Source organism: Phalacrocorax carbo, chromosome 6 (genome assembly GCF_963921805.1).
Source record: "Phalacrocorax carbo chromosome 6, bPhaCar2.1, whole genome shotgun sequence".
Taxonomy (NCBI): domain Eukaryota; kingdom Metazoa; phylum Chordata; class Aves; order Suliformes; family Phalacrocoracidae; genus Phalacrocorax; species Phalacrocorax carbo.
Genome location: NC_087518.1, coordinates 42,198,205 through 42,224,814, shown reverse-complemented (window position 1 = coordinate 42,224,814; position 26,610 = coordinate 42,198,205). Strand labels below are relative to the sequence as shown.

Here is a 26,610-nt window from a genome sequence, read left to right as displayed (position 1 = left end):
CCGCTGCCTTCCCCCGCGGCCGCCCGGAACTCCCCGCGGCGGCCGGCCATGGTGCGGATCGTGGCGGTGAAGACCAAGCCGTACGGCGACCAGAAGCCCGGCACCAGCGGGCTGCGCAAGCGGGTGGCGGTCTTCCAGAGCAATGCCCACTACACCGAGAACTTCATCCAGAGCATCCTGGCCACCGTGCCCGCGGCCGAGCGGCAGGAGGCCACGCTGGTGGTGGGGGGGGACGGCCGCTTCTACATGAGGGACGCCATCCAGCTCATCGTCCGCATCGCCGCCGCCAACGGGGTAGGGCTGCGGCGCCGCGGGCGCTGGGCTGCGCTCCCCCACCCTTAGCTTCGCCTCTCGGTGGGGAGACGGTGTCGGCCCGGGGCGGGGGCCGGCGGGGCTCGGCGGGCAGCGCCGCCCTGCGCGGGGAGCGGAGCGGGCCGGGCCGGGCGGGGCCGCGGGCTGAGGGCGGCGGCAGCAGCAGCAGCAGCAGCAAATCGGTGGGGCTTTGCGTGTCCGTGGCGTTGAGGTGAATCGGTGAGTGACACGTGAGCTGACGAGGATCACCGTGGGTACAGCTTGTGTTTCACGCAATAAAAAAATTACCTGAGAGTTTTATCTCCCTTTGACGCGCCCGGGGGCAATCGGACTTCTGCAAGGGCGGGGGTGGGAAGGGGGGAAGGAAGCGCAGCTTTCCTGTTACTGCTTTTTCTTGCTTTGGGCGATAGTAACGTTTTCCAGCCAGCGGCGCAAACCCGGGGCACAGCGTGCTGGCGGGGAGGTGCCTGGGCGGGGAGCAGCCTTTGGTTCCGCAGCAGTCTCGTCGCTGCTGGAGACTTCATCCCAGTTGATTTGTCTTCGTCCTGTTATTCGGTCAGCCCAAGAGAGGCCCAGCAAGGAGTGTGATGTTGGTAGGGAGAGCTGCGCTGAAGCTGAATTTGCAAAGGGAGGCTTTTCCCTACATTTGGTCTTTTCCAAATGAAATATGTCCGGGGCTCCTGAGACACCTGACGACTCCCCAGCAGGAGCTAACGTTCTTCCTCACAGACCAACAAGGAGAGAGTAGGCTGAGGATGCTTGGTGGTTAGGGCTGGTCATTAGGGTAAAACCTTAGAGTTACCTATTTCAGCTTCCCAGGGGCAGTCAGGTGCCTCAGTGTCTTTAAATATCTGGCTTCTTGTGGAAAAATAAAATTAATTTGAGATTGCAGCCTTCTTATGGCATAAAGAAGCTAATAACTTTTAAGTTATTAATGCCTTAAGTTATTAAAGTTATTTATCTTCTTAAGCCATGTAGAAATTTGTCTTTTGTGACTTGTGGTAGCTGCTCAGCTTTCGGCCCGTGTCCCAGCATTCCTTAGCAGCACCTGTCTTGCCGTGTGCACCTGTGGAAGTGATGGATAGTGTAGCCTTCCCTGACGGGAAAAGCAACAGACACTGTTTTGTTTATTTGTTCTAAGAAGGGGTTGGAGTTGAAACGACAGACAGTGCCTTGGATCCCTATGAAAAACAGAGTGGGAGACTTGTTCCCTGGGATAAAGCCTTAATTTGTACAGGTTTTTGGATGTGCATCCGGGGCCTGGTAGGATGTGGCAGCCTTCCAGGCACCGAGCTTTTTGTCGTGTGTGTCTCAGCTCAATCCCAGAAGTGAGCAAGGGCCTGAAGGTAAACCATGCTAGGGCCCGATGAGGTGTCTTCTTCGGAGGCAGTCGAGGGCCAGTCACTGCTCAAATCCTCCACCCTGATCGTGCAGATACTCATATATGTTCAGCATTACAGCACTGAGCTTTCTGCCAGAGTTGCAGAAGCAGGTCCCAAGGGGTGCATTGCTAATGGGCATTTGCCTTCTAATATTTTGTCTGTGTGAATTCATAGTGCTAGGACAGAATTGTCTCTGAAGTCAGAAAAATGTCCTGGAAAGGCAAGAAAGGAACCAGGAAGTAGAGGAAGAAAATAGATGGAAGAATATGTGGGTTAAGAGCCAAGACACTAGTATATGAAGTGAGAAGTTTTGCTTTAAAAGCTTTTTGTTTTGAATCATTAATTTATAAAACAAGATAATGGCCACGGCCTGAGACTAAATGTTAGGCTCTTTCAAGCAAAAATTTAGCAATGTTACAGCATTACCAGTCATCTGCTAACACAGGTTCTCTATACCGTTGTTGTAGCAGAACAGAGGTAGTGGTGTAGGCTTGCCAAAGCGCTGTAGAGTGCCATGAAATTACCCCATTTGTTTTTTTCTTCAGAGATTCAAAAAGGATTGGCAGGTCAAAAGCACTGCAAAACTGTAGGTCTAAGTATCCCATTTAAAAAAGGAAGAAAAAGACTTCATAAGAGATCATTGAAGAGAAGAGCAAAATATCCCCCAAATTCTTTAATAAATGAAGAGCAGGTAAAGCCTGAATAAATAACAAGAAGGAGGTACAGTGAAGTGATCTGCAGAATACAGAGCCATTGAAAACTTGATGTACAATTGCTGGCTAAGTTTGAGTGGCACTGGCCTATATAAGACAGTGCAAGTATTGCATTGCTAAACTCAGGAGAGGTAAAATTGTCAGGTCCCAAGAAATGAGGTGACTAAAAATAGAAAGTTTCTTCAGCAAATGCAAAATGCTAATTTTTAATAAATTTCTAGGCACTTGCTTTCCTATTTTAAAATGGTTAGGGGATGCTTGCTTTGTGGCTTTCTCTGTCATTGCAAGTATTAGTTCCCTGGTAGTTACCACAGTGTAGTTGAGTAAGAGCCTATGAAAATCCTCTTTCTTCATAATAAATGTGAAGTAACTGGAAGTCACCTACCCTTCGAAGAGAATGGTGGACTAACTTCTGTTAACTGATAAGAAAGTGTACTGCAGAACAGGGAGCACATGGTAACTTGTTCCGAGAGACTGTGGTTTTGTCTGAGTGCTGGGGCTCTTGGGGTTCTCCCAATTCCAGCAGCCAGTTCTCAGAAAGACTCTGTAATCTCACATTGAGAAATACTGAGTAACATGGAGAAAACTCCAGAGGTGGCTGCACTGCCCATCTGGACACCTGAACCGACAGTGCCATTTTGTCTGTAGAGAAGTGGTGGCTGCAATGCATGTGAGAAGGGACTGGTATATAGTTACATCAAAAAGTGGTAAAACTGAAAACAAGAAGTAAGAAGTAAAGATTTAATAAGGATAAGTTTGGGCTACAGTCTTTCCCAACATAGCTCTTCTGATTGCTTGATTAACAATGTAACAATGTTACACCAGGATGTATTGACTCATCTAAAACCAGCCAGCCACCTATGCCAAAGCAAGTGCTGGAAAACTGTATTTCTGGTCCTAGGGATTAAGAAGTGTTTGGATTAATTAGTTCAAAATCATGTGGTTTTAAGATCTGGATGAATGGTCCTCTCAAGCCACAGGGGAAACCTAAGGATCATGGTTTATGACTGTTAGTTTTACAATGTAAAAGAAAAGGATGCTTAAGTGAGTTTTAGTTTTGTCTCCATCTGGAATGGTTAATACATAACTAAGGACTTAGATTTGACTAGCAGCAACTCAATTTGTAGTTGTGTGATTAAGGAGTGTTTATCCTGTTTATAAGTTCGCATTTATGTAAGTAAACTAAAACAGAGGTTGCTGGTTTTGCCATTCTCAGCTGGCATCCAGTGTAGCCTACCTGCTTTGTTTTGGTCTGTTGTGCCAGGTTTCCTTGATGTTATTCCCACATAGTTAGTGAGTCTGACTCTTTAATTACATTAATAAAAACTTAAAAGCTGCTGTTGGAGCATCACCTGTCAGAGTAGAATTGTGGCTGTACAATAGCTTTTTGTCAAAAGCATGCAAAAATTACGGAATGGAAGCTATAAATCTAGATCTAATCACAGCTAGCACCAGGTTGATTCCCTAGCATTGTCACCTGCTATTCAACAAGTTTGCTGTGCCCCTGGTTCCTTCTTAAATAAACAGATTTCAAAGTGCTGCAAAGTAGCTATATTAAAGCAAATTGCTTGAAGGTGTTTTGAATGCCAGGCAGTGCTTTGCATGTTAAATACTAGCCTGGTTTTGTTTAACTGCTGCAGGACAAACAGTGCTTTTATTAGAAATACTGCTCTCTACCCTAGAAGGTTTGGTTTCCTGGCTTGGCTGCTATTAAACTTTTTCCCCACTCAATTATCCCAGGGAAACCAAGTGTTTAAACTGTTGCATTTCTCAGCAGCTCTCTGTTTGCCACTGCTCTGATTTTGTAGCTCTGCTCCCTTTTTGTGTGCTGTTCTGCCATAGCCTCCAGGCCAGTTCCCTTTCTGACAGTGCCGCTCAGCCTGTAATAAGCAGCACGGTGCGGTGTGGGCTTGGCGAGCCATGTTGTGGTCCTGGCTAGAGTGTGCCCACGTTCCTGGCCTCAGCATCCCAGCTGTGGAAGGGGTGTAGCAGGACCTGCATGACCGATCTTCTTTGGGCCTACTGATGGGAAATGTTCATTACTGCTTACCCTAATCTCAGCCTCGCTTGGTTTTTTTTACCTAGTTAAGAAACCTGTTACCAACATCTCTTCTTGTTCCTGTCTCTGCACAACACTGTGCAGTCAGTCTTTGCCTTGTTGGTTTACAGACTTTCATCCATTCAGCAATCTGCATCGTTATCCTGAAGAATAGACTCCCTCAGTCCTCAGGGTCAGACCTTTCCCTTTAAGTAAAAGCTCCTGGTATTAAAAACATCAAACTAAAGTGTTCATAAAGAAAGTTCTTCCAAAAAGCAATTGCTGTGTACCAGAATTAGATGCAATGATGCTAGATCCTACAGGCTGTTAAGAAAGACCAGAAATTGAGATTTTTTTCTTATGGTACTGTTTTTCTCAGAAGCAAGATAGGAAATTAAGATCTGATCTGTGAAGTAAAGAAATAGATACCAATTGTGCCATGAGCATTCCCATGCAGATATATCCTGGCTTCAGATTGTGGTGGGTTTTAGAGGACAACCATGCATGCAGCAGCTCTTACAGCTTGGAGACTGCTTCTTCACTAGTCTAGCTTCTTTTTGCCTGTAAAGTTAATTGGCTTTTATCAGTTTACAGCTGAAGGTTTTTAAGGTAGTGGACATGTCGTCCATTTTCAGTGCTTTTTTTGGAATTCTAAACTCTACAATAATGAAACACCAGCTCAAAAGAAGAGCTAAGGTGCTTTGCAGTTAATCTCTGCAAATCGAGCAGACAGAGTTGAAATTCATACTAACAGGGGTTTAATTGTAATCTCCTGGAACAATGACTCTGTATAACCAGAAACCTGAGCTCTGGCTGTGCTGGCAGGGCAGCAGGATGGAGTGTAATGCCTTCTCTTTGTCAAGGCAAAGTCTGGGATGGGTGAGCTGGACTGAATAGGTGTTACCTGTAGCTCTTATGCCAAGACTGAGCTGCACCACATGCACAGTTAATCAATATATTGATTAATGCTTCAGATGATGAACTGGAACATATCTTAGAAGTAAAAAAAAATATGATAGGATATGAGTAAGAAGGAAAGCAGAGAAGGACGTATAGGCAGAAGTAATAAAAGATGGATGTAATATGTACATTTATAATCATAGTACAAGTGGTACAAGTAAGCAGCAGATCTGATGAGTAGACCACAAACTGGTGACAGTATCATCCAGTTAGGAAGAAAAACAAACGTCACTCCTAGATTTTTACATAAGATTGTAAGTGAAACCCAGGAAATAAAGTCTCACCAGGAATATAAGTCCTGATCTGGGGTACCACCCCTCATAGAAGATGCAGCCTGCTTTGGGGAGACTCTAGCAGGAGTGACCTGAGGTTGGGCAGATGGGGCCAGTGAGGAAGGAATGAACTTAGCCTAGAGATGGGGAAGCATGCTGGCAGTCTGTGAACCTCTGCAATGATGCTGCAGGGAGGAAGGTAATAAGTTGCTCTCTGGCCTACTGGGGATAGGGAAAGAATTAAAATTGCAACAGTGGAGATTTAGGTTAGACATTAGAAAATCTTTTGGAAGCTTAAGGCTAACAAAGGGAGTACATTGCCTGGGGAGGTAATTGAATCTCTGCCTGGGAAAACCTCTAATGAGAATGGTTTGGGTAAGGTTGATCCTGGCCAGGGCAAGGTCTAGGTGACCTCTCCACAGCCCTTTCAGCCCTCTTTCCTGCTACTTTACTTCAGTCGCTTTTTACCCCTGGACCCACAGATGAAGCTTCTCTAGCAGATCATAGTAAGTCTGTAGGAAAATGTCTCCCCCTCTCCCCTTCTATCTGTGCTATTCCTGCTATGTATAGCCACCTTGTCACCATGTATACATACTGTGGGTTACTGGCTTGTTACCAGACAGCAGCTTGGCTCTGTGTGCCTCAGACCAGAGCTTCTGTCCCTGATCCTTCAACGTTTAACCAGATATGTCTCTGCTCATCACTCTGGCATCTGGCTGAGCCAGCTAGTGCCCTCCCTCTGCTCCACAGCCTTGTCTGCATTTTGTAATTCTGATTTTTTGAGTTCAGGTGCTGGTTTCTAAGAAGATCCAGGGATGGGCTATCTCTCAGCAGGCTGGGGTCAGGAATCCCAGAGCAGCCCTGGGTCAGCTCGAGGTAGACCAGCTGGAATCCCTCTCCCATCCCCCAGTGCAGGGGCAGGCCAGCAAATGCCAGGGTAGTCCAAGGTAATATGCAGATTTGGGTGTGCTTTGAAGAGCTGACCTTTGAACAGAAAGTTTTTCAGTCTTGGTTTCTGGTGTGTACTTCTCTTTGGGCAAAGGGTGGATCAGCCTCTACCGGTGTGACAAACCTGGAGCCCATTGCAGTATCTATAGCAGCCCTGCAGATAGTGGTTTCATCCATAGCCCTGCAGAGCTCTTTCTCTGCCACCTGTCTAGCTTGTCCCTTACTTAACTACGGTGCAATGCAGGTACAGAACAATGTCTCTTAATTCTGGAGTGACTTGTATTTATGTGGTTGCATGTATGTGCACTTGTGCTGTCAAGATGGTGCCAGATATTTTGCCTTTCTGGAATCTCTACAGCAACTTCAAAACCTAGATTTTTAATTAATGCTTATGGAAACAAACAGTTTTGCAGTTGGAGCAGCACTCCTGTGACTAATAGGCTTGCAGGTGGTCTACTTGTCTTACTTTGGTTACATTTGTCTTGGCATTGCCAAATGTCACACACAGCAGTGGCTGCCTGGACCAGAACTGTACTCAGGCAGAAAGTGCAGGGGTTTGGCAGTTGAACAGCAGGGTTGTTCAGGGCTCTTGGCACCCTCTTACGGTGAGTATGCAGGCAACAGTGCAGGGACTAGAACTTTTCTGTGCGCAGGAGCTAGGGAAATGTGATTTCTGTTTTGAAGGAGAGTCACAAAATAAGTGCAAAATACCTGATTTGACTCTGTCTGTTCCCTGGGGTTTCATGCAGTGTAACTTTTTGACTAATCACAGAAAAAAAGCATAAAGATAATGGCCACTTAATGGGGAGAGAGAAGTATGAGACAGAGGAATGGGAAGAAGCTGAAAGGAGAGGAGAGGGGCTGCTCGTGGAGGAGAGGACATCCTGGACCTTGGAGAAGCCTCAGCCAAGGTTGTTTGCAGGGGGTGAGAAGGTAGAATTACTGCAAAATCTGGCTTTTGTGCAGTGGGTTTTCCATCCCCCAGCTATTTTGCTTGTCTGAATGACAAAATATAAGATGTAGCTTGGACGAAGGCTGCACTGAGGATGGGTTAGTGTCAGAGTGGGAGGCTGGGAGAGCCCAGCTCCCTGGTCCCAGGCGTAGGGGAGGCTCCAGGCAGCCAAGGCCCTGAGTAGGTGGGATGAGGGAAGATGGCAGAGCTCATGCAGAAGGAGAAGGGATGGTACAGGGACCAACAGTATTGAGCCAAGGGAGCAGCTGTGTACTCTACAAGATTTGACTGAGTTTTAAGTCCTTTCAAAATAGTCTTGTTTGTCTTTTTATCATTAACCAAAGTAAACAGTTAGTTCATGGTTTTAACTCTGTTCTTGCATGTCTGAAGTGCAAGACAGTAAAAGGGGATCTAATCTAGCAAATGTCCCTGCCTACTGCAGATCGGCCATTTGGAAGGGGAAACAGCCTCACTAGCCTCTGACTGCCTTGAGGAATAAGAGACCTAGGAAATACGACCACAAGGAAAAGTTAAGGAGGTTGGGGTCATTTACTGTAGCAAAGAGAGGGCACTCTGAGTCTGTATGCTAAAGGATTTATTTTTTTTAATGAGTGAGAAGCTGTCAGGAAGAGGATTATGATCAATTTGTTTTCTGTGTCAGCTCAGGTCAACTGAAACCACAGCAAGGGAGATGCACAGCAGATTGTAGGAAAATGCTTCTAACTGCAAGGCTAATTATGCACTGGCGTGGCTTACCTGGAGAAAAAGTTTTGAAGAACAATTTATATCAACTTTCTGGAGGATGCTCTAGGTGTACTTGATGCTGCGCCAGTTCTGGGGAGGGAGCATATGACCTGCTGAGTTCCTTTCCAGCCCGTAAGTGATCTGTAATGATCACAGTCATCTAAGCAAAGCCTCCCAGATCACAGATCACATGACCGTTGCCCAGTCTCTGCTCTGATCCTTAGAGGTGGTCAGGATCCACCTTTGAGTTTTTTTTTCACCTCTGAATCTTCTGGCAACCATGTGATTGCCAACCCCTGTACCAGTCCTTGTTGGCCAATTACTGGTGATACAGTTTATCCCAAATAGTGATGCACATGTTGCAGAAAAGCCCTGGGACCAGGTGAGCACCCCAAAGATGGGGCTGGTGTATTATGCTGTTCTTGTCCCTATGCTTTATATGCACTATTTTATATTTTGTTTGATAGAATGTATTTCATTTTATGTACCTATGCATGGAACTAATGACCGTCTTCCTCTCCAGCTTGATTTAGTTTGATTCGTCTGTCCAATACCTGTGTAATTAATTACACGTACAAATTCCTAACCCTGCATAGGCCTTTTCCCTGCTGGTAAGTCTGTGTGCATCTCCTCCGTGCAGCCACAGGAGCTGGTTGGTGGCCTGCACCCTCCTCCTGTCACTTAATGCCATGGCATTTCACAGCACAGTAGGTTTATCTTGCTGGGAATAAGAATGAAAGAGCTTGCTCAGGCCTTTTCCTGCCAGGGGACTGCCCTGTGTAAGGCTCCCCATAGCTCATTTTGGGGGCTGGATTTTGTTTTCTATGCCACTAGAGGGAAACCTATGCCTTTGCATGAAAATAAACGGCACCTCAGCTGCAGGATGTTGAAATAGCATGGATGTATAAAATACAAACCAATTGTGTCTAGCTGCATGACCAAGGCAATCTCACTGTTAGTCTGAAATATGTGTTGTCCTAGTTCTGCAGTACACATGCTTCAGTGTGGTTTGGTGGGGAGAAGAGAGGAATTAAGGAATCAAACTCTGAGATCATGCAAAATAAATTGCTCCTGGGCCACTGAGGCAGGAGGGCTCTGGATGGATCAGGCAGCTCAGCTCATGTGCAGTGTGTTCAGGCCAGCACCCTGCAACATCCTGGCTTTTGTCTAAGCCAGTGCCTGCCCCTTGAGCAAGCCTGGGTAGGCAGCTGTGTGGGGCAGCAGCCCTCAGGGTTCCCATAGATTGCTGAAACAGCTTTGCTTTCTGAGAGCAAACCTGAACTAAACTCCTCTTCCTCGGGAATTAAGTCCCCTCCCTAGGGAGCAGACACGAGAGCTCACCTGGGTCCTCCGCTCCCTTGCAGGACCTGGCTGATACTTTTGCAGAAGGTCAGCCGTTGTCTCCAAAGGTGTTTTTCTGCCTTCAATCATGAGGTTCCTCCTCAGTCTCAAACAAATTACCCAGCTCAATTTTAATGTACCAGTGAATATAACAGGATCTCTCTACCCCTTGGAAGAAAATCTCTTAGTTTTTGGAGCAATTAAAGAATCAGCACCTCAGGAAACAGTCCTTTGAGTGCCTTCAGAATTTGTCAAAATTCAGCTGGAAGGCACCTCCTTTTTTCTGCCCCTTGCTTTTTAATAATGGGACAAACCGAGTCATTACAAAGTATATGTTCTTTAATTGCTTCAGTAATATCTATAATTCAAAAATATATTCAAAGTTACCTTCCCCATGTTTAGGAATATGATGTTTCATAAAAGTTTCTTGGTATCTGAGTTTCTTCCGTATGTGTTTAAGCTGTTCCAAAATTAATAGCTTTGTCAGATGCAGTTTTATAAAACATTTGATAGTTTTTTGCATTTTTTTTATAACTCTGGGTGCATATACTGCACCCAGAGACTTGTTTGGGTATTCAGTTGAAACCATTGCTCTTGTGGCTTTTAGCTACTCTGGATTTTTCTTAGTCTAAACAAAGGTTGACCCACTATTCATTGTGGATAGTGTCCGTGTGTTTGAGAGGGAGTCCATGGAGAAGTCAGGTTGTCAAAGCAGGAGTTGTATGAGCAAACTGTAGGTAACAGACCTGTTGCCTTCCATTTTAAGAGTGACCTTTAACTCACCAGACTTTGCAAAATAACTCTGGCAGATTGCTGCCATGCCTGCTGGAGGCTTACCTCCTGGGGACCTGCTGCCCCAGGGAGTGGTGTGACGGCTGGCCCTGGCCAGCGGCCTGGTGCTGCTCTGCAGATCTGCTTGGCTGGTGAAAAAGCTGGGCTCTGTGCCAGGGCAGTGCGTTGGCGCATCTGAGCAGAGGGCTGAGCTGTTCACCACCTCCCCCTTCGCCCCTGCCCTAAGGGAGAACTGGATGGATTGACAGTGCTGGGCTCTGGTGAGTGATAGCACAGAATGGCAAGGAGCTGTGTCTGTGGAGAACAGAAGATGATAAAGACGGGAAAAATCCCCTTTTCCCAGCCGTTTCAGTGAGGGACAGCCGTGTGGAATTGTGTATTCTCCATGACATTGATCCTCCACAACAAGTGCAAGAAAACGTCTTCAGTTACAGAAACTACATTCAGCTCACGGTTCAAGGAGCTATTTTTGGGTGCTCAACAAGCTCACTGAACTTCTGTCTAATAGGTGGGCCATTGCTAGTGTCAAGATTGATTTTTGCATTTTGGCATAATTTACTTTTTAAATGCATTTGTATGAAAAAAGAACATGGAAGGTGCTCCTCTGCCTCTGTTGATCATGCCAACGGCTCCTTACAACGATCAGAAACCAGGAACCAGTGGATTGCGAAAGAAGACCTTTTATGTTGAATCCAAGACGAACTATTTGCAGAATTTTATCCAGAGTATATTCTTTTCCATAGACCTAAGAGATCGACAAGGATCTTCTATGGTAGTTGGAGGTGATGGGAGATACCTTAATAAGTCTGCAGTGGAACTGATAGTCCAAATGGCTGCTGCCAACGGGGTTGGTAAATGTTAAATGACTAAATTCCTATAGCTGTGTGGCTGATAAATGCAGAAAACCATAATAAATTAGTCACTATGAGATTTAATTCCCCCAAAGACTATTCAACTGCTAATAGTTTACTTTTTAATGGAAAATCAGCTTAGTAGTACAGAAATTACTTTTTTTATCACTATAAGTGATGCAGTTGGATAGAAGTATGTGGGAATACACATGCAGTAAAGAAAATAAATACTGCTTGGTTTTTGTGTGTCCTTGTTTTGTATTTTGGCATGCCACAAGCTGTTGGCACCTGTGGATTTCATAGTCTCTCCGTCAGATCATAAAACCCTGATATTGTTCAGAAGTGAAGTAATTGATAGAGCCATGGCTTGCTGTTCAATGGCAACTCAGCAGAAGCTCTTTCAGCATTGGGCTGAGCTGCTCAGCTCATGAAAAGGCAAAACATGGTTGTTTCTTTCTCAACAGGTGTTAAGTTGTGGCTATGTGATAAGTACTCTGGGAGCCTTTGAAAAATTAAATAATATGAGAGTTAGCAAGTGAGTGGCAACCTTTACAGCGATCTCTGATTGTGCCGGTGATCTGTATTTTGGAAGCAGAACAGAAGGCTTGTCTGTTTGCAGTAGAGCATGGTTCGTGCACTGCAAGACTCTTGGGCACTGGGGTTTTGTCTTTGTTTCCTTCTGCTTTTTAAGAAGAAAAGACTGTGGTGTCTGTCCTGGATCTCTTAGTGCAGAGCAAAACTTCACGCTAAGAGACCTGGCTCTTAGGAATTTTGTTTGACCGCAAAACTTACCTGATCACAACAGGGTGATTTGTAGTGAATGGGAGAATAGGAGAGATTTTGTACTTGGGGGGGAATCCTTTGGCATGGCAAATTAATGTATTCCTCTAAGTCAGCATATGGGCTGAGCAGAAGAGCTGGAAAATGTGCACAAAGAGCCAGGCCTCCTGCTTGGACTGCTTGACACTAGGACAGGTTTTCTGCTGGAAAGATGAGATTAGACTGATCCTTACCAGCTGAGACTCTTCTCATGCATTTCTTTCCAGCAATGTGGCCTGTGTGTGGCTAAAACCTGGTTGCACTGCTGGTCTTGATACTTTTAATTGACTTTTAGCCAGTTTGGCTAATACCTGTGACTATCAGCATTGTACTCATCTTGCTTTATAGAATAGAATGGATGAGTTCAAGAATGCTTTCAAATATAAAAAAAAAAAAAAAAACCACAAGGAGGGCATGCATATCCTGTTTGGAGTATGCAGAAATCTCTTTGTTGGTGTGTGGCAGTGATAGATACTGTTACCTCTACCAACCTGGGATCAGCAGGATTTGCAAATAGCACCAAGCACGCTTGCTAGGTCGGTAGCATCACATTGTGTGTTTTAAATGATGATTAGATAGCTAGGGGAATGACCCAGGTAGTTGTTCACTTGACCTGACTTGTATAAATAGAAGCGTCTCTATTCAGAGACTGTAACTGTGCCATGGCATACGGGACTGGTGAGGTTGCTCTTGTGAGGCATCTCTTGTACTGAAAGAGGACTGGAAGGGTGTGCTGGTGACACGATGGAGCTCTAGGCACCAGCTTCCTTGGCCTGAAAACATGTTTTCGGTGTGAAAGCATCAGCCTGAGTTACTGGGGGAAAGGGGGGGACTACGGCAGGTTTCCTTTATTGCCTGTGTGCATCTTAGTGGGGCTTTCAGTAAAACCAGGTGGTGGAAGTGTCACCTGGATTGCTTCGAAGTGCTGTAACCCAAAATCACAGCACAAAGTGGGTCTGTTTGTGAACAGGTCTGTTTTGAGCATTCTATGAAAGGTATTTCTGCATCATTACATCCTTAGATTTTTCTCATAAGAAATTCCAGAGAATTAAAAAAGAATAAGTGTAAATTGCTCCACATGCTGCTGTACCAAGCAACCTTTTCCAGTGGTTACCACAATGGATTTAGCGTTGCATGGGGCAGAATGACTGCTGAAAGCTGATGAGGACCCAGATCAGAGAGCAGCTTGTATGGAGACAAGTGTTTGCATCTTTTCCTTCACTGCCGCAGGAGCAATGATACACGTGCAGAAGCCCCAGTTCAGGTGTGTGGGGAGGACGAGCTGTGTAAGGACAGCGGATTTGATGTGTTTTCCCAGCTCCCCTGCAGCTGCTGCATGCTTTGGGAGAGAAACTCCCTTGTTTTGCCAGTCATTCTCAGCATCCCTTGAGCTGCGCGCAAGGCCTGGCAGAGCACCGATGCAGAGGGGTGTTGTGGCTGGACGTGACCCTCAAACAGAAGCTAGGAAACAAAAGGTGGAGTTTTAGAGAGGAGCTTCCTGGAGACTGCATTAATTCTTGGTGAAACTGGAGGAACTAGACTTGGAGGCTGGAACAAAACACAAGGTGTGCTGGCTTGGAGTGAGAATGGGGAAAAAAGCAAAACCCATGTAGGTTGGGCTACTTCAAATTAAATGTATGGCATAATAAATTAGTGCGATCAGCCTGGTAGAGAGGCACTGTGAGGGCTGTAATATTAGCTACTACGGCCAGCTGAAAGAAGGGCATTCACTTTGGGTTTATAAACTGCTGTTTCACATTTATGCTCAATGTTTGCTAGAGGTGCAGTTCTTTTAGCAGGGCCTTGCTCACCCAGCTGGTCTGTGACAGCTGTAGCATGTAATAAGCGATCAGCAGCAAAGCTGGGGCTTAGCACCAGGCAGTGCCACAGGAGAGGAATCACAGTCATCCAGTGCCCTCGACTTGGCACTGAACATGGACCTTTGGTCTTGGAGCACTGCCTTTTGTTTTTGGTTTATCTTGTGTTTGAATGAAATTCCTCCTCTTTTTCTCATTTGTATACAAGATCTAATCTTCATGGTTGATGGAGAGTAGTCTGGTTTGTTTTTTTTTAAATCTCTGTCACCTCATTTGGGGGCTACGGGAAGGAGCATGTTCTTCCAGAAAAATACTCATCTTCTGTTTTATTACGTTAACTCCAGCAACCAGATCCTGATTACCTTGTATTGCTTAGCACATTGGTCTGGATTTAATCTCGGGTGATGTTACTAAATTTATGAGAAGGAGGTGTGTTACCCACTGCAAGTAAGAGAGTCTGCAGTAGGTCCCATGGGAGTAGTGATGATGATCGATTTTTGTTTTGTTCTGGCTTTTCTCAGCCCCATTGTGTCTTCTGAAAGCAAAGTTTGAGACCATAGCCAAAGGGCGTTTGGGTTTTTTTGTTGTTGTTGTTGTTTAGATGCCTCTGGAAAGCTCAGCTCTTTGGTGCGAGCTGACATTTCCAGTTGAGCTGCAGCATTCATAAACGAAAATGCTAAAAAGGCACAACAGAGTGGGGTCAGATGCTGACCTTCACTGTACACAGCGGAGAGCTTTGGCAGCCTCCCAGGAACGAGCTCTTTGCTTGCAGGAAAGCAGCACCTCTGCCATCAGCACACCTCCTGGGAGCTCTGGTTTACCTGTCGCCAGCATTTGGGGGTTTGACAGTTTTGCTGGTTTTAGGATTTGGGAGTCATGGTAGTTTGTTTTGCTCTTTAATTTTCAGATTGGCCGCTTGGTTATCGGGCAGAACGGCATCCTCTCCACCCCAGCAGTGTCCTGCATCATCAGGAAAATAAAAGCTATTGGTGGCATCATTCTGACAGCCAGCCACAACCCTGGTGGGCCCAATGGGGATTTTGGCATTAAATTCAATATTGCCAATGGAGGTAAAGTTGCTTGGTTCATTTTGGTTTGCTTTGTTTTTGTTTGGCTGTTTCTTGTGTTGACCCGGAGGAACCTAATTTAACTCTCTTAATATCACAGAGATTCAGTGCCCTGAACAGTGGGTTTTCTTAAACAGAGCAAGTGATTGAGCTGCTCCCCTCATACCAATATTCCTCTCCAAGGGAGGTATTTGCAGCCCCAAGTCTGCTGTACTTCTGAAATGCACTTCCCTTGCAGTCTGGTTCTCTAATGTCTTCCCCCTTGACCATTTTATCTTGCAGGTCCTGCTCCTGAAGGTATCACGGACAAAATTTTCCAAATCAGCAAGAAAATTGAAGAGTATGCAATCTGCCCAGACCTCCAGGTGGACCTGAGCACGATTGGGAAACAGCAGTTTGACTTGGAGAACAAATTTAAACCATTTACAGGTAAATGACTGTTCTTCCTCTTGGAAAGCTTCCTTTCAGGTGGAGTTAGTGCAGACCTGCTATGAAGGGGCAAGGGCATCTGGTGTTTTCTGAAGGATAGGCGTGGCCATTCTGACCTCTGCTCTTCCTCTGTTGGATAATCCAGGGAAGGACATTGCTCTTGGTCACCCTGGCATCCTGACTTTTGTTTTTGGCCTTTATCTTACCTTGTGTAGATACTTTAATTATATCATTGTTTCTGTCCTACAAAAGCTTGTACTACAGTAGGTAAATCTGATCCATCAAACTTCACTAAAATCAGAGACTATTTTGTCTGTTTGGCAAGTACATGCTAATGGTAGCCTTATGGACAACTCTGCAGATAAAGTGCACTTTCCTGACACCCCAAAATTATAGTGTTAGTGTTTAATCTTCATAACTGATTTTTTTTCCATGGTTTCACATACAAAAGCATTCTCTGTGCGTGGGAAAGCCATTACATTTCACATGTTACTTTTGTCAGTTAGCAGTGAAATATGAAAATATATTAAAAAAAGACTTGAAAAACACTGCAAGTGTTTTTACCTTCTCCTGGTGGCCTGTGCTTTTAATAAAAAAATTAAATCAAAAGATTAGAAAAGTTGGCATTTCTCTCAGTCCCCATTTCTGTATAGTGCGATTTTTATGTTAATGGAGTTTTCATGGCTGTCTTTATATGGCGCGTTAGTTGCAGAAGTGCAACTTTTTCAAACTATTAGGTGCACAGTTTCCATTGACCTCGGAAATTGGAGATCTGTGTTTATATGTTGGATTCCCCCCGCCCTCCCCTTTACTTTAATCCTACTTTCCAGGTAAGTGGAGTGGGACTGAGCCCTCTTGAAAGAAGTCCAGGGAGCTGTAGCTGGGAACAGTGTTTGTCTTAAGGATTTTGTTGGCCCGCTTGGCCTCTAACCAGATTAGCAGTGACAGCCTGTAATTAAATTCTTAGTATAGGACCATTATTATGGCTTTTATGTAATGATTCTATGGGATGTTTAAAGGCTTTATGCTGAGCCCTGGCCCTTTGCACTAAGGACTGTCAGCACACTGCCATGTGTAGCAAAATCGTTTTTCTGCAAAAGTTTCAGATTCTGAGAGTTGGTCTCTATTTACTACTTTTTCCAGTGGAAATTGTGGACTCGGTAGAAGCTTATGCGAATATGCTGAGGAACATCTTTGATTTCAATGCGTTAAAGGAACTGCTTTCGGGGAAGAACCACCTTAAGATTCGCATAGATGCTATGCACGGAGGTATGGGTGGACTTGGGTTTGCTGTATTGCGGGGCTCCAGGTGTCCCTGGGGCTTTGCCGCCTACTTCAGAGAGAAAAAACTGTCTGTCATTTGTAAACTTGTTTCTTGTTTTGCAACATGTTGTATTTTTCTTCTTGCAGGCAAACTTTTTATGGCTTTACATTGTCTTCTTTTGTCAAATGTTTGGACTTGGGAGATGTTTGGGGTTTTTGGGTGATGCTGTGTGGCTCACACATGTCAATCCACACCTGAGAGACAGAGGCGGTTATAATGCTGATGCTGTGATCTGAGCTGCCGTGGCAGCCTTTGCATCAGTCAGTGTCCCTCAGAGGTCGCAGCGGTTAGGCAAAGGTCTGCCCATAGATATTTCAGTACAAAAATGGGACCATTAGGCTGTTTTATATAATCTAGTACATATGCCAAGCTTGTGAGTCTCTTTCAATAGACATTTTCAGGAGCACCCTGGTTTTCATAGCATCTTGTTTCTCTTGTCTCCAGGCCATTCCCATGCTTACTTATTTTTTATTGTCTACATTATTAGTGTTTGAGAGCAGTAAATCCTGTTGTACTGCTGGATGTCTGAATCACACATGCATTTTGTTCTGTTATATGAGGCTGTCGTACTAATACCTCGGTGCACTTGGCACATAAGCCCTTCGCAGTGGGGTCCTGGCTCACACGCTGAGCGCCTAGCATACGATCATCCTCACTTCTAAACCCATGAGTGGTTTCACTTATTTAGTGGGACAGCCCCTTAGCTGAAAAGCTTGCTTTGGCAAGAGCTTGTGCGCCTGGATGGATCAGACTTAAGCACACCTATGTGCTGCTTGGGGCTTTTGATGTGAGTGCTTGTGCTTTAGTACCATGAAGCATATAAACTGACCTAAAGTGAGCACACTAGAGGCCTGGGTGGCTATGTGGCTGCTGCAGAGCCGCCTGAGGGCAGAGGGTGACTCGTTTCCTCTTTGTGTTTTGCCACAATAGTTGTGGGCCCTTATGTAAAAAAGATCCTGTGTGAGGAGCTTGGAGCCCCAGCAAATTCAGCTGTGAACTGCACCCCACTAGAGGACTTTGGCGGCCACCATCCTGACCCCAACTTAACCTACGCTGCTGACCTGGTCCAGACCATGAAGACAGGAGAATACGACTTTGGAGCTGCCTTTGATGGAGATGGGGTAAATGGGCTGTTCTATATTCACTTTTTTTGCCCTCTAGTCAGTTGTGGGGAAGTGACCGCTCAGCTGCTTTTAGGCAGAGGAGGATGAAGGCGAAGTCCTTTTTTCTCTCTCCCCACCCCCCATTCTGTACTTGGAAGTATAAGTGAACCACTTGCTGCAGTTTGCCACCATGGCTATAGCTGGCTACTGTGTTAACAACAAAGTCCAAACTGTATTTAAGTAGCTTTAAAGCCTGTGAAAAATCAGCAGGAAGGTGAAATACTATACATGTGTTGCTATTTAACTTTTTCAAAACTCTATTTATTTCAGTGCAGTCAAAAATCTCTGAGTTGTTGGGTTTATAGGCTGCACCTGCCAAGCAGAACAAGTTCTGTCATTGCAGCCTTTGTGCTAAGCAGGGATGAGAGCTGTTTCTTTCTTGTCTTCACCAGGATCGCAACATGATTCTTGGGAAACACGGCTTCTTTGTGAACCCCTCCGACTCTGTTGCTGTCATTGCTGCCAATATTTTCAGTATCCCTTATTTCCAGCAGACCGGAGTCCGTGGCTTTGCCCGGAGCATGCCAACCAGCGGGGCTCTTGATAGGTAGCATCTACCTCTGTGCATGGTGGGAGAGGGGAGGGGAGCCCTGCCAGGGAGACCATCCCTTTTTTGTGGTTTAACACGTGTCCACAGTGGGGAGTGAGTGCGTGGTCCGTCTGAAGGGTGAAGCAGTGCCAGGGCTGCTGCAGGCTGGCTGCCAGGGGAGGTAGTGAAGTTTAATGAATTAAATCCTGTTTGGGGTCATGGCAGAGCTGGGCTCCGCTGTTGGCTCTCTTCTCTACAGATAAGCCCAAACGAATGATTCTCCCCACCCTCTTTTTTTTTTTTTTTTTTTTTTTTTTTAAATTTGATAGTGATACTTTCTGCGTTAAATGCTTTGAGATCTACAACTTAAATTGCTTTAGCGGAGCTATGTGTTTACATTTATTCTTTAGTTGTGCATCCCACCCATTTCCCAAAGGTTATACCATGATATAATAGAGGGTTGTGGTACAAAGAATTGTTTGGGGTAAAAACCCAAAATCAGTGGCATGACCTGCCTTCAGTGTTAGCTCAAAAGAGATGCTTGGTAGCAACTGAAGCTCCTACAGCCGTATTTCACATGGGACCGCTGAGAGTCCATCCATGATGTGACTTAGCCTTCTTACCTTTGAAGGGTGGCCCATGCTACAAAGATTGCTTTGTATGAAACTCCAACTGGCTGGAAGTTCTTTGGAAACTTGATGGATGCAAACAAGCTGTCTCTGTGTGGAGAGGAAAGTTTTGGTACTGGTAAGTTGGTGTTCCTGATTTCACCAATGATGGTATTGTTCCTCCTCTTAGTTCTCTGTTGTATTGGGTAGCTTGGGCTTTATCTTTTATGTGTAGTTGTTAATGCTTCTAAAATAATAGAAAAAAAGCTTGCAAGAATCAGTGACTGAAATTAACACAATGCTAAAAGTTTTGTCAGGCAAGAGCTAGTTCTCTTTTCAGTTATTTAGGAAGGCATATGTAGATATGCAGGAAGCTTAAGGGCCTCTTTACTAGCCCGGTCATTGAGTCTGTGGGGATTAAGTGCAGTGTTAAATGTATTTTTCAACTCTTGGTGGCCAGGAAAACCTTCTAAATGTTTTCATTTCTGGAAAGAAATATGGTTTGGAGCATGCAGTTTTATTAGGGAAGGTTTCAGGTCACTATTAAATCTCTGAGCTTAATAGGGCTCTCATTTTCCTGTTCTAAAAACAAGGTATGATTTATAAAGTTTAAATTAACACTTGCCTTTGAACAGTCTAAGCAAGTTATTAGGTTACTGAGAAACAAAGTGAACATCTTAAGGAATTTACTAGGGTTGTGCATGTGACACAAAACTATTATTTGTGCAGGGAAGTTGTAACGAGCAGATTCTGCTCCGCATTTGGAGCGGCGTGCTCAAAACATGCAGTGTTCCCAGGAGACCTCAGCAGTTTCTGAGTTCTCCCATGGCATCTACCACATGGTTTTAACGTCCTGACTGTGGGAATGGGACCTTCCCTGCATGCAGGAGGTCAGCACCTAATTCATGTGCAAAGGCTGAGTTTTATCTGGTCAGAATTCTCCTCAAGATCTTGTTTTTCCTAGGATATGCAAGGCACAGGGTCTTGAGGGAATTTAGGTTGGTTGAGTCTCAAACCTTGTGTTTTCATTCCACCGCCCCATATTTCAGAAAGACATTTTAGCCTGTGTATGGGTGTCTTAAGAGCAGGGATGGCCTTAAATCCCCAAATGCCTGAAATTCAGTGCTTTGTGGAACTGGGGTGCACAACTTGATGTGAAAGGATTACCCCAGCTTTTCTGCGGCTGGGGAAACGACATCACAGACTCTGGTTGAAAGCAGTTTGCTGTGGGGTTGAAGCAGTCTTCAGTGGCAATATTTTCACAGTTAAATGCTGTTGTGATTCACAGGATTTGTCCTCAGGTTGGAAGGAAAGGGGAGTTTCAGAAAAGGTGGTATTTCTGTAAAGAAATCTGGAAGTAAATAATGAATAAAGAAATATTTTGGAGTTTTGCCCTGAATTATTTCTGCATGCGTTAAGTTTATGTTCTGGACTTTGGCTAACAAGAGGGCACCGGCATTTCAGTAAATAAATAAAAACAAGAAGCAGCAAATGATTCATGGAGCTGCTGATAGGAGATGGTCTCTAATGAGCAGCTCTCTAAAATTGTTTCCATCTTTTACTGTATGAGCAATGAGCTCATAGTTTCTCTCCATCCCCCAATAGGTAAGTAACTTTACATTACAAATAAAAGTGACTAATTCCATTTGCAGCAGGGGCTGAGAGAGGGGTTTGAGGTTTTGGCCATGCAGCATCACGTCTGAGTGGCCAGGGACTGAAGTAGTTCTGGGGGGGACAGATTAGGAAAGGGCCCAGGAGTGTTGGACACCCCCTGCAATGCAAAGGGGGTTTGTCCATCTGGCAAATGCACTTTAAGGAATGGAAAGGGGCGAGGAAGGTTGGTTGATAGTAAGTTGATGAGTTGTTTGGAGTGGGACAGAGTGTGAGTGCTGAAGGGGAGAGAGGTGAAGGAGCAGTCAAATAGACCCAGTAAAAATTGAAACAAACTGTGACCCAGTGGGACTGGAGTCCAGGAGCAATTAGAGTAATGCAACATGACAGAATTCCTGCTTGCTTTCTTGGGTATTTTATTCCAGCAATAAGTTGATACATCACATGGGACTTCTGTTTATTTAGCATTCCTCTCCATCACCTCTGTACAGCTCTCTCCTCTGTAAGGGACCATGAGGATAATTTATCACTGCGTCCACAACAGTGGGATTTGTGTAAAGCACCACGTAACCCATGCCCCAGCCCCCAGCTTTTTTCCCCAGGCAATTACCCACTCTGGCAATTCTTGAGAGGGTAAAATGGCAGCTCAGGAGTGTTCTCTGCATTAGCAAGCATACCCTGGCTCCTTGGGATTTCATTAATACCTGTTTGGAGGTTTTCCAGAGCTCAAAGGACAAATCTCAGAAGTTGTGCATCTGTGGGGCACAGCACCAAACTTGCAAGCCAGAACCACGGAGTCTGGGTTGGGTGTATTCTGGGCTGCCATTTGATCCCTCATTTAATTGATGTGTTCAGGGTGCTGTCTAAGTTGCAATACCCTCTCGGGTTTCCTGAGGGCTTCCTGAGGGCTGTGCAGTCCCTGCCCCGATGCTGGCAGCCCCTGTCCAGTGTGTTCCCAGTGCAAGGCTGGGCCGGACTCTGACAGCCTCCTACTCTCTGTGCAGTGCTTGCTTTGGAGGAGTGCTCTACTAGCTAAAGCAGCGTCTTTTACAGCCTTTCAGTGCTGGTGTGTGGGAGTGAGAGCAGGCACAAGGCTCCCTTCTGGTTTCTGCACGTGAATGAAGTCTCTTCTTGCACTGCTGTTTGCCAGCCCCGGTGGCTGGTGCTATCCAACAGGCTGCTCTTCTCTCCACTGTGGGGTAATTTCAGAGTTGTTTTGGGTTTGGCATCCTCAGCGAGGGCTGACATTTTTCTTGGTGCTCAGCCAGAATATGTGCTGATCAGAGTATGCTGATTTGGCATACAGTACATGACAGCTGCTTGAAGAGGTTGATGTTAGTCCTTCCTGAGCTGTTCCTCTGCATTTGCCTTTTTCTTTTTTTTTTTTTAATGACCTTCTTACTGTGCATTCCCTATTACTTTCTTGGGAACAGAATTAAGGATCTGTGAACAATGAGTGTATGTGTGTTAAAAGGGGCCGAATATTTTATTTGGGCTAGAGCTAAAAGCAGATGATACCTTGAACCGTTTTAACAATACAGCAGGGATTGAGCTCATGAAATGCCTTCCATTTGTGAGTTTGTACAGCTGCCAGTTGGATGGAGGAGAGAAGACAAGGTAGGGCCATAGCACAGGCTCTGCTGTGAAAGGAGGTGGGAAATGTGTTTCTGCTGTGGCTCTCTGCAGGTTCCGACCACATCCGTGAGAAGGACGGGCTGTGGGCTGTCCTGGCTTGGCTGTCCATACTAGCTACCCGCAAGCAGAGTGTGGAGGACATAATGAAGGATCACTGGCAGAAATATGGCAGGAACTTCTTTACCAGGTGGGAAAGGTGCTCCTGACGCATCACACTTACCTCTGTCCTGTGTTCGACTCTCCAGGGTCAGAGCCCCAAGCACTGATGGCATGTGCTACTGCAGTGCTGTTCCTGCCTCGTTACACTTGCTGTTTCTGTGGTGCTGCAGTGATTTCAAACTCCCTGAGCATTTGCTGCAGTATGCGATGTATCTGGGTTAGATAAAACGTACCCAGATCAAACAACTTATCTGGGTATTCACCCTAACCTTTCATGATGTCCGGTTTAGGATTTGTTATTCTAAACATAAATCTAGTAAATATCAAAGTCTGCAAAGGCTGTACATTTTATATGTGCAAGGTATCTTTTTTCTTTTAATGGAGATTTCCTTTCTTACAAATGTCTTTTTTGCCATTGGAACTGTATGCTTCCTGAGACCACAAATCACAAGTTAATTTGTAATATCTTCACTGATTTCAGTGTCTTACTGAGTGGATGCCAAGCTCCTAGGCTGATACTTACATGGTTGAGTTTCTGTCCAGTCTCAAAATACTCTAATTTAAACTGCAATAAACATGGAAGATGGAAAGGGAAGGAGTGAGAACCAACCTGCACATAAGCAGAGGCGGGAATGCTGTCTGGAGTGAAAGTGTTAGACAGAAAGAACTTGCCTTTTCCATTCTGCCCCCCCCCACCCCGTACCACAAAGCCAGCATACATCTAAGGCATTTAAACCTGTGGAAAAAATGCCAAAGTCTAAAATAAAAAGGCAGTCTTTCAGCGCCAGAGGTATGTCTGCATAGCAAGCTAAGAGCAATGGTAGGCAGGTTAGCAAGCCTGTGCGTGCTTCATCTAGCCAGTTGAGCAAATAAAAGCAGCACAAATCACACTGACAATCTGAGTGCAAAGTCTCAGATCCTTACATGTGCTTCAGCTGCTCTCTCCTTCCTCTCTTACCCAGGTTAATGAGATCAAAGCTGGCACTGGTATGTTATCATGTGCTGCAATCACACCTGCATTTTGCTGTGGGGATGCACACGAGGATGTTCAGGCAAAATTGTTATCGTGAGGGACCTGTTGAGATCCTATCAGCAGAATTAGAATAAATTCTTTGCAGTCAGCGTTGTTTGAGTCTAGCCCTGTCTACGATACGCCTAGTGCAAGACAGCACAATTTGCACTTTTATCTCTCCTGACGCCAAATGTCTGTGGTATGTTGCAGTGTATCCCACGGATTTGTATTAGATGGTAACTATATTGCTGCACGCAGATCCTCCTCTCTTTTCTTCCTGTCCTCTCCTCCAGTAAGGGTGTAGAGAACATCTTTGGGGCAGACTGCAGTGTTTAAACAAGGGCATCACAAAACATTGCTACTCATTACAGCCTCTTCTTCCCTATCTTTGTTTTGTGATGACTGGTTGTAGATACGACTATGAAGAGGTGGATGCAGATGCAGCTAACAAAATGATGAAGGATTTGGAGACTGTGATGTTTGACCGCTCCTTTGTGGGGAAGCAGTTATCATGTGGTGACAAAGTCTACACGGTTGAGAAAGCTGATAATTTTGAGTACAATGATCCTGTGGATGGAAGTGTCTCTAGAAACCAGGTGGGCATAGCCTTGCCTGGGCTGAACATGACCTCGGAGGGGTGATGTGCTGTGTGTTTTGGGCTTAATCTTTGTCCGTTGCATTTGCATCTGCTTTAAGTCAAACGTTGTATTTGTCCCTTGGAAATTTTTTCCTGCCCTGTGTTTGCTGGTGGGATCCTGGCCTGCATGAGGGAAACTGCTGCCTTGGAGGGGGAAGGTTCTGGAGGCTGCTCTGGCCCCAGCAGGGCCCATAGGTGGAGCAGAGCTTCCCTACAGCCACCCCAGAGGGGAAGGAGTGAAGGAGCTGAGTTGAGGGGGGTCCTGTGGGTGATGGGTCAGGAGCCAAGAAACAGACTGTGCTGAATGAAGGGTTGAAACCCCACTGGAGCACGAGGCACCGACCCTCCCGTTCAGGTATCATCTTGTCTCTAGCACTAGACCCACAGGTTGGTGCAAGCGAATCCTCCCTAGACGCTTTTGTCCCCAGGCTGGTGGCACTCTTCATGGGGTAGTCCCTAAGAGGGCAGGCAGCAGTGCAGAGTGGCTCTAATAAGGGATTGAGTTCCAGGCTCCAGCGGTCACAGGAGTCTTAAATACATGTGAGATGAGTAACCTGTTACCAGACATCACTGAAATAAAATTTCCTGCAGATGGATGGGTCTGACAGCATAATGTGGAAGCATAGTAAGTGGGAAGGAGTAATGGAGAAATCCTGCAGGAATGATTGCCTTGCCTGTGGGATGACAGGAGCATTTTCTTTACGTCCTGTTTTTGTGGAAGAGCAGTGGGTTGGTAATGCTGTGTCTGACAGAGAATCAGTCCCTTGCTCTTGTTTCCAAGCAAGTGCTGGGGCGAGGGACCTTACAGCAGCAACACACTTCTTGTTCAGGAGCTCTAGCAAGTTCTCCGGGGTGGGTTACGAGGAACACTAGCTCCTCCAGGAGTGGGGAGAGGATAACAGAAGAGCCTTCCTTCTGTGGCTTCCTAAAGAGGAGGAGCTCAGGGATCGTGCAGGTGAGGCATAGCCATGCTGGGACTTATGGAAAATATCTTGGGTACCCAAAAGGCACGTAGCTAAAAGGCTCTTCTTCTCCCCTCCTCTGTTACCAGGGCTTGCGGCTCATCTTCTCTGATGGCTCACGCATCATCTTCAGACTAAGCGGTACTGGCAGTGCGGGAGCAACGGTGCGGCTGTACATTGACAGCTATGAGAAAGATGCTCAGAAGATACATGAAGACCCACAGGTAAGCACTGCATCTCAGTCACGGCACTGCTGGCTCCCAAAGTTCCTAAAAAAGTTTAAATCTTTCCTTAGCACTGCTTTGCTTAGAGCTATGTGGAGATGCTAGCTATTTTGGAAGAAAAGGCTTTGGTATCTTTAATCCCAGTGTAAATAGATTTATTAAAAAAAAAAGGCTCTGTGTGGAACAAGTGTTACTTGTTCAGAATCCCTCACAGCTGCTCCTGCAACGGCACCTTAGTTTTCCTGTTTATGTTACATCTGTGGCTGGTTGCAGGTGTGGGTGGACACTGTTTCAGTCCTGAACTGACCTTCTAGTTGAAACATTGCATCACTGGGCATAAAATGAGCTCCTTCCTATACTGAATTTGGGAAATGCTTTTATAAAACAAATAAATAGGGGTAAAAGGATGCAGTTGTATATAGGATGACACTGACCTGTTCTCTACTAAGTTTAATAGATGTTCTTTACAGCAGCATTTAATAATGCTGTTGACCTTTCTTGTAGACACAGGAGGAAAAGAATCCCCATTTTATATTCCCCAGCAAACAGTCTTTGAGCTCCTTGTGCATAACTGACTGTACCATTATTGACAAAAAGACTAAAAAAATCCCCAGATTCTGAGAGGCACAAACTGAATTTAGGATTTAACTGTCCTGTGCTGATGGCGCAGAGGAGTTTGGGGTACGGGACAATGAGGGCGGCAGCAGCAGCAGCGGAGCTGTGCCCGGGTTTTCTCTCTGAACCTGCATGTGGTTGCAACACTGTATCCCTCACTGCGCCATCTGTCACTGGTCCCGCAGCTCATGTTATGAACCTGAAACAGTCCCTTGACCAGCAGTGCTGAGCTTTGGGTGTCCCAGGCTGACGCCCGCGAGGGAAGGGTGGACGCGACATGCGTAGGCCATGTGTGCTGCTCTCCTCTGCTCTGCAGTTATGAGCCACCTCTTTCTTTTCTGCAGGTCATGTTGGCACCTCTCATTTCCATTGCACTGAAACTTTCACAGCTTCATGAAAGAACCGGTCGCAGCGGTCCGACTGTCATTACATAAAGGCCCGGTCAGACATCGTGCTGGAGTGCACACCGAGTGAAGGAAGCCAGCCTGTCTCCCCTTCTGTTGTCAAATCTGTCACTAAAAGAGGAATATTAATTTTATCTCTGTATTTAAGAACACTATTGAATGGCTACGGATAGCCAATAAAACCCAGCCCCTGTCAACACTTTGTGTGCACATTGCTGTGCTGCTTTTCTGCGTCACACAGCGCTGCTGGCAATTTGTGTATGGTGCTCATTAGCACAGCCTTCTGGTTT

At 45.5% G+C, this 26,610-nt stretch overlaps 1 protein-coding gene across 1 annotated transcript; it reads left to right on the top strand.

Moving 5' to 3' along the window:
* PGM1 (phosphoglucomutase 1) lies at positions 1-26,519 on the top strand. The gene is made up of 11 exons (XM_064454905.1): positions 1-294; positions 14,849-15,011; positions 15,291-15,437; positions 16,581-16,706; positions 17,692-17,882; positions 18,317-18,471; positions 19,085-19,200; positions 22,359-22,494; positions 23,891-24,074; positions 25,167-25,301; positions 26,261-26,519. The coding sequence occupies exons 1-11, from the start codon at positions 49-51 to the stop codon at positions 26,348-26,350; spliced, it is 1,689 nt and encodes a 562-aa protein (XP_064310975.1). The 5' UTR covers positions 1-48; the 3' UTR covers positions 26,351-26,519.
* Positions 26,520-26,610: the final 91 nt, after the last annotated feature.

Bases quoted from the DNA above. Each gene is read 5' to 3' on its own strand.
- PGM1 (XM_064454905.1), top strand. From the start codon at position 49: ATGGTGCGGATCGTGGCGGTGAAGACCAAGCCGTACGGCGACCAGAAG. The intron at 295-14,848 runs GTAGGGCTGCGG...TTTAATTTTCAG, and splicing joins GCATCGCCGCCGCCAACGGG to ATTGGCCGCTTGGTTATCGG. The intron at 17,883-18,316 runs GTAAATGGGCTG...TGTCTTCACCAG, and splicing joins CTGCCTTTGATGGAGATGGG to GATCGCAACATGATTCTTGG.